At 48.7% G+C, this 13509-nt stretch overlaps 1 protein-coding gene across 1 annotated transcript in view; it reads right to left on the bottom strand.

The window, feature by feature from the left end:
* Positions 1-13509, bottom strand: part of Polr1A (RNA polymerase I subunit RpI1) — a 345140-nt gene that overhangs the window by 120190 nt on the left and 211441 nt on the right. The window contains exon 19 of the mRNA XM_077642305.1: positions 11977-12141. Coding sequence (XP_077498431.1) covers positions 11977-12141 — 165 coding nt within the window. The remainder of the gene's footprint in view (positions 1-11976; positions 12142-13509) is intronic.

The raw sequence follows: 13509 nt of genomic DNA, 5'->3' as shown, positions 1-13509 counted from the left end.
ATTTATACTAATGTTAATTCAGTTGAAGATCAAGTTAAGCTTAATGGTTACCTGCTCAACATTAGCGAATGGTGTAGAAAGTGGCAAATGTCTTTAAACCCCAGTAAAACAGTATGTATGACAATCACACACAAACATCAGCCACTCGAATTTGACTACTCATTACAAGAAAACAAACTTAATCGAGTAACAGAATATACATACCTGGGAGTGACAATTACTTCAGACCTGCGTTGGAACACTCACGTACATAACACTGTCGCTAAAGCAAATAAAAGATTAGGATTCATTAGGCGGTCACTTAAGCATGCTACACAGGATACTAAACTTACGGCTTATAAGATGCTCGTACGCCCGATAATGGAATATGCGTGTGAGGTGTGGGATCCCTACACTCAAACACTTGCAGCTGAACTGGAGCGAGTGCAGCGACGTGCACTTCGCTTTATCTATTCTCGCTTCCGAAGACAAGATCAGGTAACCCCACTTTACACTTTAGCGAACTTGCGCCCTCTTCAATGTCGCCGGAAACAAAAAAGACTCATTCTTTTCTATAAGATTATGAACAACATGGTACATATCGATAAGCAGCAATACATAAGCGAAACTACTTCACGTATCACTCGGGGTAAACATTGCAGACACGTAAAAGAACAAAAGTTTTCTAAGCACTGCTACAAGCATTCCTTCTTCCTGTCCACAGCGAGAGAATGGAACAGACTGCCAGAGAATGTGGTGCTCGCATCGGGTGTGGATGTGTTCTCTGCCGGAGTTCGTGATTGTTGGTATAGTGCCTGATATAATGCACCTTGCATTTGTGTTGGGCATGGTGTTTTCACATTTTTTTCTGTTTCGTTGCAGCGATATTTTTGCGCATTTTTATTTGTTACTTAGAGGTCAGTTCCATTTTTTGATATGTTAAAACTTGGCACCGACTGGATGGTGCAGGTGTTTTGTTTGTCGTGTTCCGCCTTTGTAATCTGTACCCTGTATCGCTCCTATTTTGGTCCTGACCGGACTGATAGTATCTCTAATAAATAAATAAACTAGAGGGTGAGCTCCGAGGCCTACCCGTACGTGTTTTACGGGACACATGGGCAATACGGTGGTTGTGTGAAGGGCCCTAGTTCCTGACTCGGCTCTCACCGGCTAGAGATCTACGGTGTTCCTTGCTGATGGCAGTAGTATGGAAGTTCCCAAGGCATAAGTCTATATCACTTCCTCTTATTTCACTGGCACGGCCCTGGTGAAATGCATGTAGACACCGTTGTACGATGGCATAATAGGAAATATACAGGAGCCCCGTGAGCCATCAAATCCAGATATTAATTGAAAGAAATAGAAGGGCGTTGCTAAATTATGTCCTGGCATAGAAAATGACGAGGTTGCCAGTGAAAATGGTGAGGGCGAGGGTCCAAATGTGGTGTTGGCTGGGAAGGAAGTTTCCGCACTAAGTAGGGAACATACTGCTTTTAGCGTCGGTCCCATGCGGTTCACCAAGGAGATGGGAGAAAAAGAGCAAAGAGAGGATGAGTCATTGAAGGCGTGCAGGGTGAAAGTAGGAAAGGTGTTCCAGGGCAAGCACGGCACTTCACACTCGTATTGTGTCAAAAAGGGGTTGCTGTACCAGCTATATCACCCCGCCTCTGGCAGACCAGTTCGACAGGTGGTACTTCCAAAGTCTTGCAGATCATACATGTTAAGCCTTGCCCACGATAGCCCATTGGCGAGGCATCAGGACATTAAGAAGACTACAGATCTCGTTCTGGAAGAATACTACTCGCCGAGAGTGCAGGAGGAGATTAACAGGTATGTCGGGTCGTGCGACTCCTGTCAAAGGACGTGCCCGAAAGGCAAAGTAGGGAAAGCTCCGTTGGGACGCATGCCTCTTATCGACACTTCATTTTATCGGGTCACTGTCGATATTGTCGGTCTGCTGTCGCCCACATCGGTGAAAGGAAAAAGATATATTCTCACTCTCGTCAATTTTGCCACGTGATATCCTGACGCCATGCCTCTGCCAAAGATAGATTCAGCAACCGTGGCAGAAGGTTTGGTGGACATGTTTTCACGAATAGGTTATCCAAGAGAGATCCCTTGTGACCAGGGCTCCTGTTTCACTTCCGAAATGATGAGAGAGCTCAATGATCTCTTGGCGGTGAAACATCTCAGCACGACCCCTTACCATCCAGTGTGCAATGGGATGGTGGAGAAACTTAACGGCACACTCGAGCAGATGCTGCGGAAGCTCAGTCAGGAGCAGCCCAAAACATGGGTTCCTTATACAGTAAAAGCTTGCTAATTGGAACTTACGGTTAATTTGAACTGACGCCCGTGTCCCGCCACCCTGTGTGTTTCCGTGGGGAAAAACACCTGATAATTCGAACAAGTCGGCATCCGCTACGCTTAATTCGAACTAGGAGCCCCTGGTTGACACTGCTCCTTGTAGATAGAAGTTGACCGATAGTGAGTAAAACAATATTTTTAACGAACTTCATGATGCAGAAAAAGAGGCACGCTAAGCTCACGGACATTTTTTTCTTGCAAAATAGAGTGCAGTGGTCATGGAGCTGTGCTTTCGTTTTTTTGTAGACTTTGGGGGAGCAAATCGGTAAGTTCCCACTTGTCACGATCTCAGAGAAATTGTCCGAGATGTGCACAATTTTGAAATAAGCATCTAATAGGCATATTTTATATTTGAAATTATCGATATATCGAATTTTTTTGCGATGCCCTTAGAGTTAGATATATCTGGGATCGACTACACAATAATAGAGCATACATACAAAAAATGACCAAGAGACTTCAAGCCAGACAACTTCAGTAAGAGCATGGTGGACGCAAGTAGCACTTGCATGGAGCGCTTTATTGGGCGATTCGTCAGCGTCGACGACAGCGGAGCGTTTTTTTTGCCGCTGGAGAGGACGTTTTTGTCAAATCGTCAGGTTCTGGCGGAAAAGAAAAAAACGCCGACACCGCCTCGACGCCAGGAGAGGGCAGCGACGGAGGGCTAATGAGAGCTGAAGCGGGAGTCACATGATTCTGGACGGAGCCACACCGGCCGAGAGAGACGCGCTCGCATGGTGGATGCGCGCTAGCGAGCCTTTTGCGCACGAGAGCCAGCGGCTTCACTTCGCTTCCTGCGCATCCATCTGCTTTCAGTATGGATTGGGGCGCGCGCATTGCACAACTGGGCGCCAAAAAAACACAGCTCAACTGCTGACCATGCAGGAGTGAATTTGTCGACACTGGTGCGGGCGTCGGGTGCGCAATGCGATTTCGCGGGCAGAAAACGCTCTATGCACGCCACGCTTTAAACCAGAAGTGGGCGCTGTCCAGTAGTATTCAGCGGCGGCGCCACAGACGTTTTCAGTACTTGTTATGTCTTTGACAGGTCGCATAGATCCTCTGACCGAGAGCGCGTAGATCGCAAGCGAACTCGGAGTCTGAGTCAGAGGGGGCACAGCCTCTTTCAAAGCAGTCATGCAAATGAAGTAGACCCTGAGAGCCTATTGGCTGGGGCCGACCGGTAGCAACGTTGGGCACATTTTATTTACTTATTGTACCTTCCCGACAAAGCACATCTGCATTCCATCCCCAGTGCACTCGCTCACAATGAGGGGTCTGGTCAGTACCGCAACATGACACTCAAGCTTGATAAGTGTCGCAACACCAAAAATGTTCAATGGCTGACATCCAATATCAACCACGAAAACATTCCATTTTCACAGTGCATTAGAAGGTTTTTTGTGTTGCACGCACTAATAAACACCTGCGTCTCATTTGTACAGCACAAACATAGCTGCAAATATGTATCGCCCAAAATGCAGGTGCAAATAACTGTACAAGACGCTTCGTGCTAAGGCTTTCCTGTACGTGCAAACGCCACTGCTCCGCTCATCGACATTACCGCGTTGGTCGCTGCTAACACGTACCGTGAAGAAACGTTCCGAGGCTCGACATGCTGATCGATTTCGTTGGACTGAAGCTAGTGCAGAACTTCTGCAGAACATCAAAACACTGTCACCACTTATTTCTGAAACTCTCTCGCCTAAACTTGCATCCCGACATACTAGCATGGATAAAAGAATTCTTAACTCACCGCTTCCAATCAGTCGTTGTCAATAACCAAATGTCTGACATCCTACCAGTCTCCTCAGGCGTGCCCCAAGGATCCGTCCTTGGGCCACTCTTGTTTCTAATTTATATTAACGACCTACCTGAGAAATTAGATTGCCATATTCGGATGTTTGCTGATGATTGTGTTATTTACAGAACAGTCACTAACACCTTTGACCAACAATCCCTTCAAAATAATTTAACTCATGTACAAGACTGGTGCAGTGAATGGCTAATGACACTTAACACAAGTAAATGCAAATATATGTCGTTCCATCGTCGCCGTTACCCTCTTCTGTTCCAATACAGCATATCTATAACGTTCCTCTCGATCTTGTCCAATCATACAAATACCTTGGTGTTCATATTTGTCATGATCTTACATGGAATACGCATATTTCAAACATCATATCATCCGCCAACAGAACACTAGGATTCTTAAAGCGTCACCTACGCTCTGCACCTCAGCATGTCAAGCTCCTCGCATACAAATCATTAGTCCGATCAAAATTAGAATACGCATCTCCCATCTGGTCTCCAAAGCAAGCATATCTCTGTAATTCAATTGAAGCAGTTCAAAACCGAGCAACTAGATTCATTCATTCATCGTATTCTTTTGATATCAGCATATCATCCCTCAAATCACAGTCCAGCCTACCTACCCTTGCTCATCGCCGCTACATTGCTAGTTTATGTTTGTTTCACAAGTTTTTTTTACTCTGAGCTACGACAGGAACCCTACATCTGCGCACCACCACCACGCATCTCCCTCCGCACCGGCCATCAGCAGCAAGTGTCACGACCTCGCACCCGCACCACTACATTTTCTTCATCATTCTTCCCCCGGACCGCGAACGACTGGAACGGCCTTCCCCGTGAACTTGCTGCTATCACATGCCAATCATTGTTCATCGAAGAAATCACGCGTGTACTTGCTTAGTGATAATCTTATATTTGTATAACTTTCAACTTATCTGTTAGTCTTTCTGTTTTTCCATAATACAACATTTTGGGCGAGTTGGTTACCTACATTCATTATTACAGCGCAAAGACGGCACAGAACAAGAAGGGAACACAACAGCGCTGTGTGCCCCACCCCTTATGTGTGCCCCACCCCTTATGTAATACCCTCTAACGAGGGTTTTTAAGGTATTAAAGTGAAGTGAAGTGAAATGCCACTTCGCCGCCGGGGTGACCGGCACTCGTGCCGTCGAGCATTGCCGGCGTGCCAAAGACGGGATATTGGTAATAAGTACTCATGAGCCAGAGAGCCCAATCGCTCTGACTTCCTTTTTGGCAAGGGTGAAAAGTTGGGCAAGTCGGTATCGATCCATGGGGAAAGGAGCGCGAAAACGAGACAACGGACAAAAACAGAACAAACAGCACGAGCGCTAACTTCCGACTAAAGGAAAAACACAAAATCGTGTCGACCGGGAGACCTGAGCCTAACGACCGAGCGCATGCGCCAATGCACTGAGGGCATCATGTACAACATCCCGCTGCCCTGTGGGAAGCAGTACGTGGGACAGTCTGGTAGGTGCCTCAAAGAAAGGCTTCGTGAACACAACAACATGAAGTCGTTAACGGGCAGCAACATGGCCGTGCACTGCAAGGAGTGCGGGTGCGTGCCATTTCTGGATAAATGCTCTGTCGTTGTCAGAAGCAGAGATAAATTGACTAGAGATATCTTGCTATCTCGCTATCTTGCTATCTAGATGGTATATGGGGATATACCTGCTACATGCGCAGCTCCTATTTAAGCAAATGTGTGAAGCTCATTGTGTAAAAAATTGTATGCGCATTTCTCAACAAACAGCAAACTGTGCTGTCAATTACTGCATGTCAACTTTTGTGACTGCCTCTGCTGTGATTCCTGCGCTCGTGAACTGCTTCCTGTGGGTCGTAAGCGGAAGTGGATCAGGGCATGTTCTGCCCAACTGTATTCTGCTCTCTGCCGACTATACCTGCTGTCAGGGGAAGAGCACATAATCTTGACAAGCACACATCAGTTGGTTGACCCTGCCTTACGTGCCGACACCTCACGTATTGCCTGACCGGCCAGAGAAACTTTTTTCTTTAATGAGCCAAATGAGAGGTGACAGTGCATGCATGCGCAAATTCACGGATAATTTCCAGCACACACTTCTCCACTGCACTCTCACTGCACTACGCATGTTGACGCCGTGCATGCATATGCTGTTCTGCACACTAAAAATAAACAGGCACTTTGCAATTTTAAAACGACCACAGCCTATACAAAGCTAAAGAATGAAACCACTGTCTCACTGGCCACCAATCAAGCACAACAAGCACAACAAAGCGTGAATACAGTGAAAGCTCGTTAATCCGACCCCCGTTAATTCGGACAATCGGATAATTCGACCTGCACGCATGGTCCCTACAATTATATATAGGAGTCTATGGGGCAAAACTCTCGTTAATTCGGACAAATTTTACCGCCCATCGGTTAATTCGACCTAGTTCCACGGCCCGCCAAGAGCGGCGCTACTGTAAAGTTGGAAAAAAAGAATGTAGCGTAGGCCATCCGTACGGTCATCGTCATCAGCAGTGCGAGAGAGGGCGAGGGAAGCAAGGTTAGCAGTGGCCGAAGCGCCCGGTGTCTTTCTCTGTGCTTTGTTGCCTCTTGCAGTCGTGCTCAGTCGTCGTGTTAACCCTATCTTCAGCAAGTCTCGTTTTGGCGTGTGTCGTCATTGCCCCGTGTTTCTTGCTGCTACGATCGCGGTTATTGAACCCTAACACGCCTTTTCTGGATATTGCGTGCTTTGCCAGCGTGTTTACTGTGCTGTTTTCGAGTGCGTAGCGCGCCGTGCCTGCGCGCCTCGCCATCGCGTCCTGCTCCGACGGCGACACCGGCAAATCGGCCGAAGTACAACCAGGCGAAGGACCTAGCCACGAAAGTGGAAATATTGAAGGTGCTGAAGGATGGTGTTTCACGCTCTGACGTGATGGTCAAGTATGATGTTAAAAGAACCACCTTGGCCACTTACGTGAAGAATGAAAACAGCATTATGGAGGCGTTTGACAGTGAAGCCTACGGTGACAAAAGGAAACGACTGCGAACTGTGGCCCGCCCGGAACTCGAAGAAGCCGTAATGCGATGGATTAGAAACGCACGTGAGGCCTACCTCCCTTTGAGTGGGCCATTAATTTGTGCCCAGGCTGAAAGGTTCGCCACAAAAATGAACCTTGAAGAGTTCAAAGCTTCTGAAGGTTGGCTTGCTCGCTTCAGAAGCCGTCACAATCTGACTTTTAAGAGTGTGTGTGGCGAAAGAGCATCCGTGGACGAAGACAGGATCGAGGAGTGGCGGATCACCGGGCTTCGTGAACACCTAGCTGCATACGACGCTCCGAATATATTTAACGCCGACGAAACAGCGCTTTTCTTTAAAGCACTCCCGGATAAGACGATCACCTTTAAAGGTGACCCCTGCACAGCAGGGAAAAGAAGCAAAGAAAGGGTCACTGTGCTACTTGCCGCCAACATGACGGGAACAGAGCGTCTGCCTCTCCTAGTGATCGGAAAGGCTCAGAAGCCGAGGTGCTTGAAGAACGCGCGGCGCCTTCCGGTTGAATACCAAGCCAACAGGAAGGCTTGGATGACGTCCAGCATATTTCAGTCCTGGCTTCATCAAATGGATCAGCGTTTTCGAGCTGAGAAACGGAAGGTCCTCATGGTTGTGGACAATTGCAGTGCTCACTGCAAGGTGTCGGGCCTGGAATGGATTAAGCTTGTGTTCCTTCCGGCGAATACAACCGCAGCCCTTCAGCCCATGGACCAGGGCATAATCCAGCATATAAAATGCAAGTACAGAAAGCATGTGTTGCAGCGCATGCTTCTCTGTATGGAAGCTGGGAAGAAGTACAACCTTACGCTCCTCAGCGCTTTGAACATTCTGGCGCACGAATGGGCCAACACGCCTACAGCAGTTATTGCGAACTGCTTTCGGCACAGCGGTTTTGTGCAACTGAACTGCGGTGTGGGGGAACTGCCGACAGAAGCAGCTGACGCAACCACAGAAGACGACAGCTGTTTCGACAGCATTTTGCCTCCTGCCGTGCGGCTCGCGGATTACGTGTCCATCGATGATGGTGTCGCCATTGCCGGTCAGCTGACCGAGGACGAAATCATCCAAGAAGTGACAGGCGCCGACAACGACCATTCGTCGGAAGATGACAATTGTGAGGACCTGCCCCAAACGCCGAAGCGCACGGTGAAAGAAGCCGCAGAAGCCTTGTCCGTGCTGGAAGACTTCTGTGAACAAATTCCGGATGGTTCGCGTGCCGCGCAGCATCTGGCAGCTGTTAGAGCTATTGTAGCCGCTCAAATTCGCTCGAAAAAGCAGACGACGATAACAAACTTCTTTGCCAAATATAAAGGTATGTCATGCTGGGGCAAATTTTATGTTTTTTGTGGTTCATTCGATATTTCGACATTCGGTTAATTCGACAATTTTTCGCGGTCCCGTCAGTGTCGAATTAATCAGCTTTTACTGTACTGTCGAGCGCTCATGGTTCTGAACTTCCTTCGTACAATGGCTAGCCACAGCCTGAGTGCACAGAATGCTAGGTGAAAGATTCAACACTTGCGTTTACGACTAACCTTTCTCTCCATCTTTTTTAATTACGATACTATTCACGTTGCCAGCTTTACCAGCTTTCCTTGTACCGTAATTACTCGAATGTAACGCGAGTTTTTTTACCGAAAGTAGAAAGGAAATGTCACCCCCCCCCCCCCCCCCCCCCCCCCCCCGCGTTACAATCAAATACTACGTTTAAAAACGCTATGAAGAGCACCAAACACACACTATTAAAATCATTTGGACGTTGATCGTACTGGTCACTCGGAATCACGCACTCCAACTCGCCGGTCAACCAGTACGCGAACAACAGGTCACAACTACTAGGACAAAGCGGCAACCTGATCGCAAATGCAAAAAAAAAATATGACGCCAGTGAGAACAAGCCATCAAGAGTCGACGCCAGCTAGAGTCACTGGCGCGATGAGAGGGCGCCACCTCTTGACGAATGCTCGCAACCTGTAGCGAGGTTGTGTGGCCTCCATGACCGCAAAATGCCATCTAGGAGGCACCTAGGAAACAGCCATCTAGGAGGCACCGAGCGCTCGCAATCGCAGCCAAGACGCCAGCAAAGGAGCGAGCGATCCCACCGCCATCTGTCTGTTAAGCCTTGCAACTGATGCAAAAACGTGGCCACGTGACTAACAGGCAGCAGGGCATGGAGCAGCACACTTTGTTCGTTCTTTCTCCTGTTTGGTGCCAGTGCGTGTAGTTGTGCGTTCCGTGCTTCGAGTCTTAGGCCTATCCCCATCAAACGGTCCAGTTGTCTTCAAGCGGAATGGCGTGCTCACGCGCTCGGTATACAGCTGGCTTCAAGCGCAATGCTATTCTGCTTGCTGAGAAAGTGGGAAATTCAGCGGCTGCAAGACGTCTGGACGTCAACGAATCGACAATAAGGGGATGGAGGAAACATCGCGAGGAATTGTTTAACTGCAACAGCCTGCGAAAAGGCTTTCGGGGGCCCAAGAAAGGCCGCTACCTGGAGTTGGAGCGTTGCCTTGCAGAGTTCATTAGCAAGCAACGTTCCCGACTACTTGGAGTAAGTATTGAAATGCTTCAGTGCAAAGCACAGGAGCTTGCGCGGGACACGGGTTTGACCCAAAACCAGTTTAAAGCATCATGAGGCTGGGTGCAGAAGTTTATGCGAAGGGCCGGGTTCTCCCTTCGACGCACGACCTCTATTTGCCAGAAGCTGCCCGAGGACTTCAAATCAAAACTTCGAGAGTTCCAGCACTACGTCATCAATCTTCGTCGCTCTACCAACATGCCACTTGGACATATCAGCAATACCGACCAGACCCCCGTGTATCTGGACATGCCTATGTCCAGAACAGTGCACAAGTCTGGTGAGCATGAGGTTCACCTTAGAAGCACAGGCAACGAAAAAAATTGGATTACTGTTATGCTGGCATGTTTGGCTGACAGCCGCAAGCTCCCTCCATTTATCATTTTTCGCCGGAAGACGATCCCGAAGGAAACTCTCCCGAAAGACGTTATCGTGCGCTGTCATGAAAAAGGTTGGATGGGCTCGAATCTTGTCACAGATTGGATTCAAAGCATGTGGGACCGAAGGCCAGGCGCATTGCTGCATCCGGAACCAATATTGGTTCTGGACTCTTTCTGAGGCCACCTGACACCCGGCGTCAAACAAAAGCTACGGCGTGACCGAACGCATCTCGTTGTTATACCGGGTGGCATGACCTCCATTCTCCAGCCTCTAAACGTTTGCATGAACAAGCCCTTCGAGGATCACTTGTGACAATTATACTGGGAGTGGACTGAAAGCGGATCAACAACAACACCTGCAGGTAGGCTGAAATGCCCAAGCGCATCTACCGTTTCCCACTGGGTTTCAGCAGCCTGGTACGGGCTGCCTCATGATTTGGGCTACCGGGCATTTAAGAAATGCTCAATTTCAAATGCTCTAGACGGAAGCGAGAACGACCTGCTGTGGGAGGCAGCTAGTGACAAAGAAGAGTCAAGCTGTGATGATGACAGTGACGGCGACAACTGCCGTAAGGATGAGGGTGTATAGGAATGCCTGTTTGGCTTGTATTTCAATAAAGTTGACTTTGACCCTCAGAACTGTGCGATGTCGGTTCCTCGCATCACATTTGGGTTCTCTTGGTTTTTCTGTCGCACGCCCGAAGTCTACCCTCGCGTTACAATCGTAGTTTGTTTTTTTTTCCCTTTTCACACCCGAAAAGTCGACCCTCACGTTACAATCGTGGTCGCGTTACATTCGAGTAAATGCGGTATTGTCTGGCGAAATAGCGCTCCTACAGAAAGCACATAAATACAGCACTCATCGTTGCTACAAGAAACTTCAAGTGGCCTGTGTTTATGCAATTGCCTGGCTTACAAAAGCATTGTTTCCAGTAAAAATGATGTATTTGCTATCAGGTGATGCTGCTGCCTCTTTAAACAGCTTCTCATCGTAAAACGACAGGCCAACTGCTATTCTCTACATTGATTTTCCGACATGCTTTAAAACATGATGTCGACCCTGTCCTGCTGTGCCAACTGCAGCCACCACCACACAAGGGCATTCAAGAAAGCATAATGTCAGTGCAATGTGATCTGCCAAATACGCAGCACATCCAAAAAAATCTGCTAGAGGAAGGGATAAGCTGTGCACATTCTGAAGCCCTGTGTGACTTGGCTGTACTGCCTTCGGCTTGCTGTGCACAGGTTGGGCACGAAAGCGAACCCACCAATCTGGGAACTGCGCTGCGCCCGCAGTACAAAGAACCCAGAACCAGAAGGTGAAGATGGCGAAACGATAAGAACCGACAAGAAGCCAAAGCTACCACTCCATCAGTGTTGAGCTTCGTAATTAGGCCCAGCGACTAGAACCAAAATCGGCATCATAACCGCTGATATGCACTCTGTGGTCTTGGTGTGCTGCCAAGGTTTGTGCTGCAGATGGCACAGGACGCTGATGGCACGAAACTGAAAAAGATCCAATGTTCTGAAATGTTTCAACAAACAAGGTACTGTGTCTCCTTCGCGCACGCCCGCCAGAAGTGTGCTGGAAAGGGGGGACAGGCCAGTCTGGGTGCTCGCAAGTACCCACAAAAGCAGCACGTGGAACCTGGTTTGAGAACCCGCTGTACATGCCTGGCCTTCATAGACTGCTCTACATCAAAAGCCCATTCTTTCAAAGGCCTTGAGAGATAATAAACTGGTTCTTTCCTTCAGCTATACAATAACAGAAATATTTGACAAGACCTGTAGAAACATGAAAGGTGGCTCTCACCGCTCTCTTGGCCCTGTACAGCTGGTGGCTGTCGGTGGCATGGCAACAGCGCTCAGTCTCCTCTCGGTTGACGAGCGCCTGTGAGTTCTTGATGAGCACGGGGAACTGGCTGGGCTTGAGCATCTGCATCTTGAGGACGTCCAGGCCATCCTCTCCATACTGGAACTGTATTAAGTGCGAGTTGGTGAACGGATCAGGAGAGAACAGACACGCCCACACCAACGGGTCATTCACAGTGTCTCCTAGCGCAGCCTACCTTGGAGCACCACAGAGCCATGCCTCCTTGCTGGCACCAGCAACATGCATTGCAGTGACTAGCAAGCACAGAGCAGAGCCACGGTGCGATGCAGACTTTAAAGATCATTTTCTTGGTTCATATAAAGTGCTCCATTAAACTTCTTTAACCCTTCTTCCAGCATCAGGTTTTTCTGGGAGCGACATGCCAGTTTATTTCTGGATGTACACTGACATGAGATAACATAGATCAAGGGCTCTCAAACTTTTCTGTCTCAAGGAACCCCAGCAGCCTTCAACATGTGCCAAGCAACCTCCCACTCCCTCGTCTCCCGTCATAAACAGGCATCACCAGCGTCGCAATCGGACAGGGTTAATTGTGAATGAACCTTTGGTGCCTTTTTGTTGTTTTATTCACTTTTGTAAGAATTTATATGTTTTCTTGCTTTAGCAATTACTGTATTTACTCGCGCAATTTGCGCACTCCCAACTTCTAACCCAGATTTTTAAAAAAAATCTTTTACTCGCTTATTACGCACTTCCTGCTTCAGACCACCAGCATCTACGCGGGTGCAAGCAAGGTGGGCTTTGGAAGATCGGCAGGACTGCATTGCCGTGTGCGGCTGCTAAAAGTGCAAGTGGCATGTACTGCGCACCTTTACCCCACGCGCGCCTGAATCCGAAACTACCACAATGGTTGCTGTTCGGTTTGCCAGCAGTCAACCAGGTGGCATGTGAGGGCCCCGTTTTATCACCCGTGATATCCTTTGCCTCCCACTGTTGCATGTTTATTGCTTTCAGCTACGCACGCATCAGCATGCCATCATGCAAGGTGGGGCGGGGCAGGAGGGCATTCTACATTAGGAGCCAGCCAGGGACTGCGACATGGGGGGGGGGGGGGGGGAGGGGGGGGGGGGGGGGGGGGGGGAAGGATTCAAAACAGCAGTCTGAATGAGCCGGTGAAGAAAACATGCCTTCGGAGCAGGAGCCCGTCTGCAACATGCACCTCAATCATGGCACCGCAGCACAGCTGTGCGCCTGTGCATATCACCTGCAGTATTAACGAGGGGGTGGCAGCTATCGTAACTATGCTCAATAGGAGGTACAACCTGAAGGTCCTGCATCCAGCCATGATGACCAGATTGTTGAAGGCTTCTAGGAAGACATGGAATCAGCAACGAACAAAGTAAAGTCACAGTACACTGTACTAATGGGCGACTTCAATGCAAAGGTAGGCAAGAAGCATGCCGAAGACCAGGCGGTAAGCAACTATGGGATAGGCTCCTCGAACAGAAGGGG

This window comes from Amblyomma americanum, chromosome 11 (genome assembly GCF_052857255.1).
Source record: "Amblyomma americanum isolate KBUSLIRL-KWMA chromosome 11, ASM5285725v1, whole genome shotgun sequence".
NCBI lineage: Eukaryota > Metazoa > Arthropoda > Arachnida > Ixodida > Ixodidae > Amblyomma > Amblyomma americanum.
Note: the sequence above shows the minus strand (reverse complement) of the source record. Positions and strands in the feature narration are given on the sequence as shown.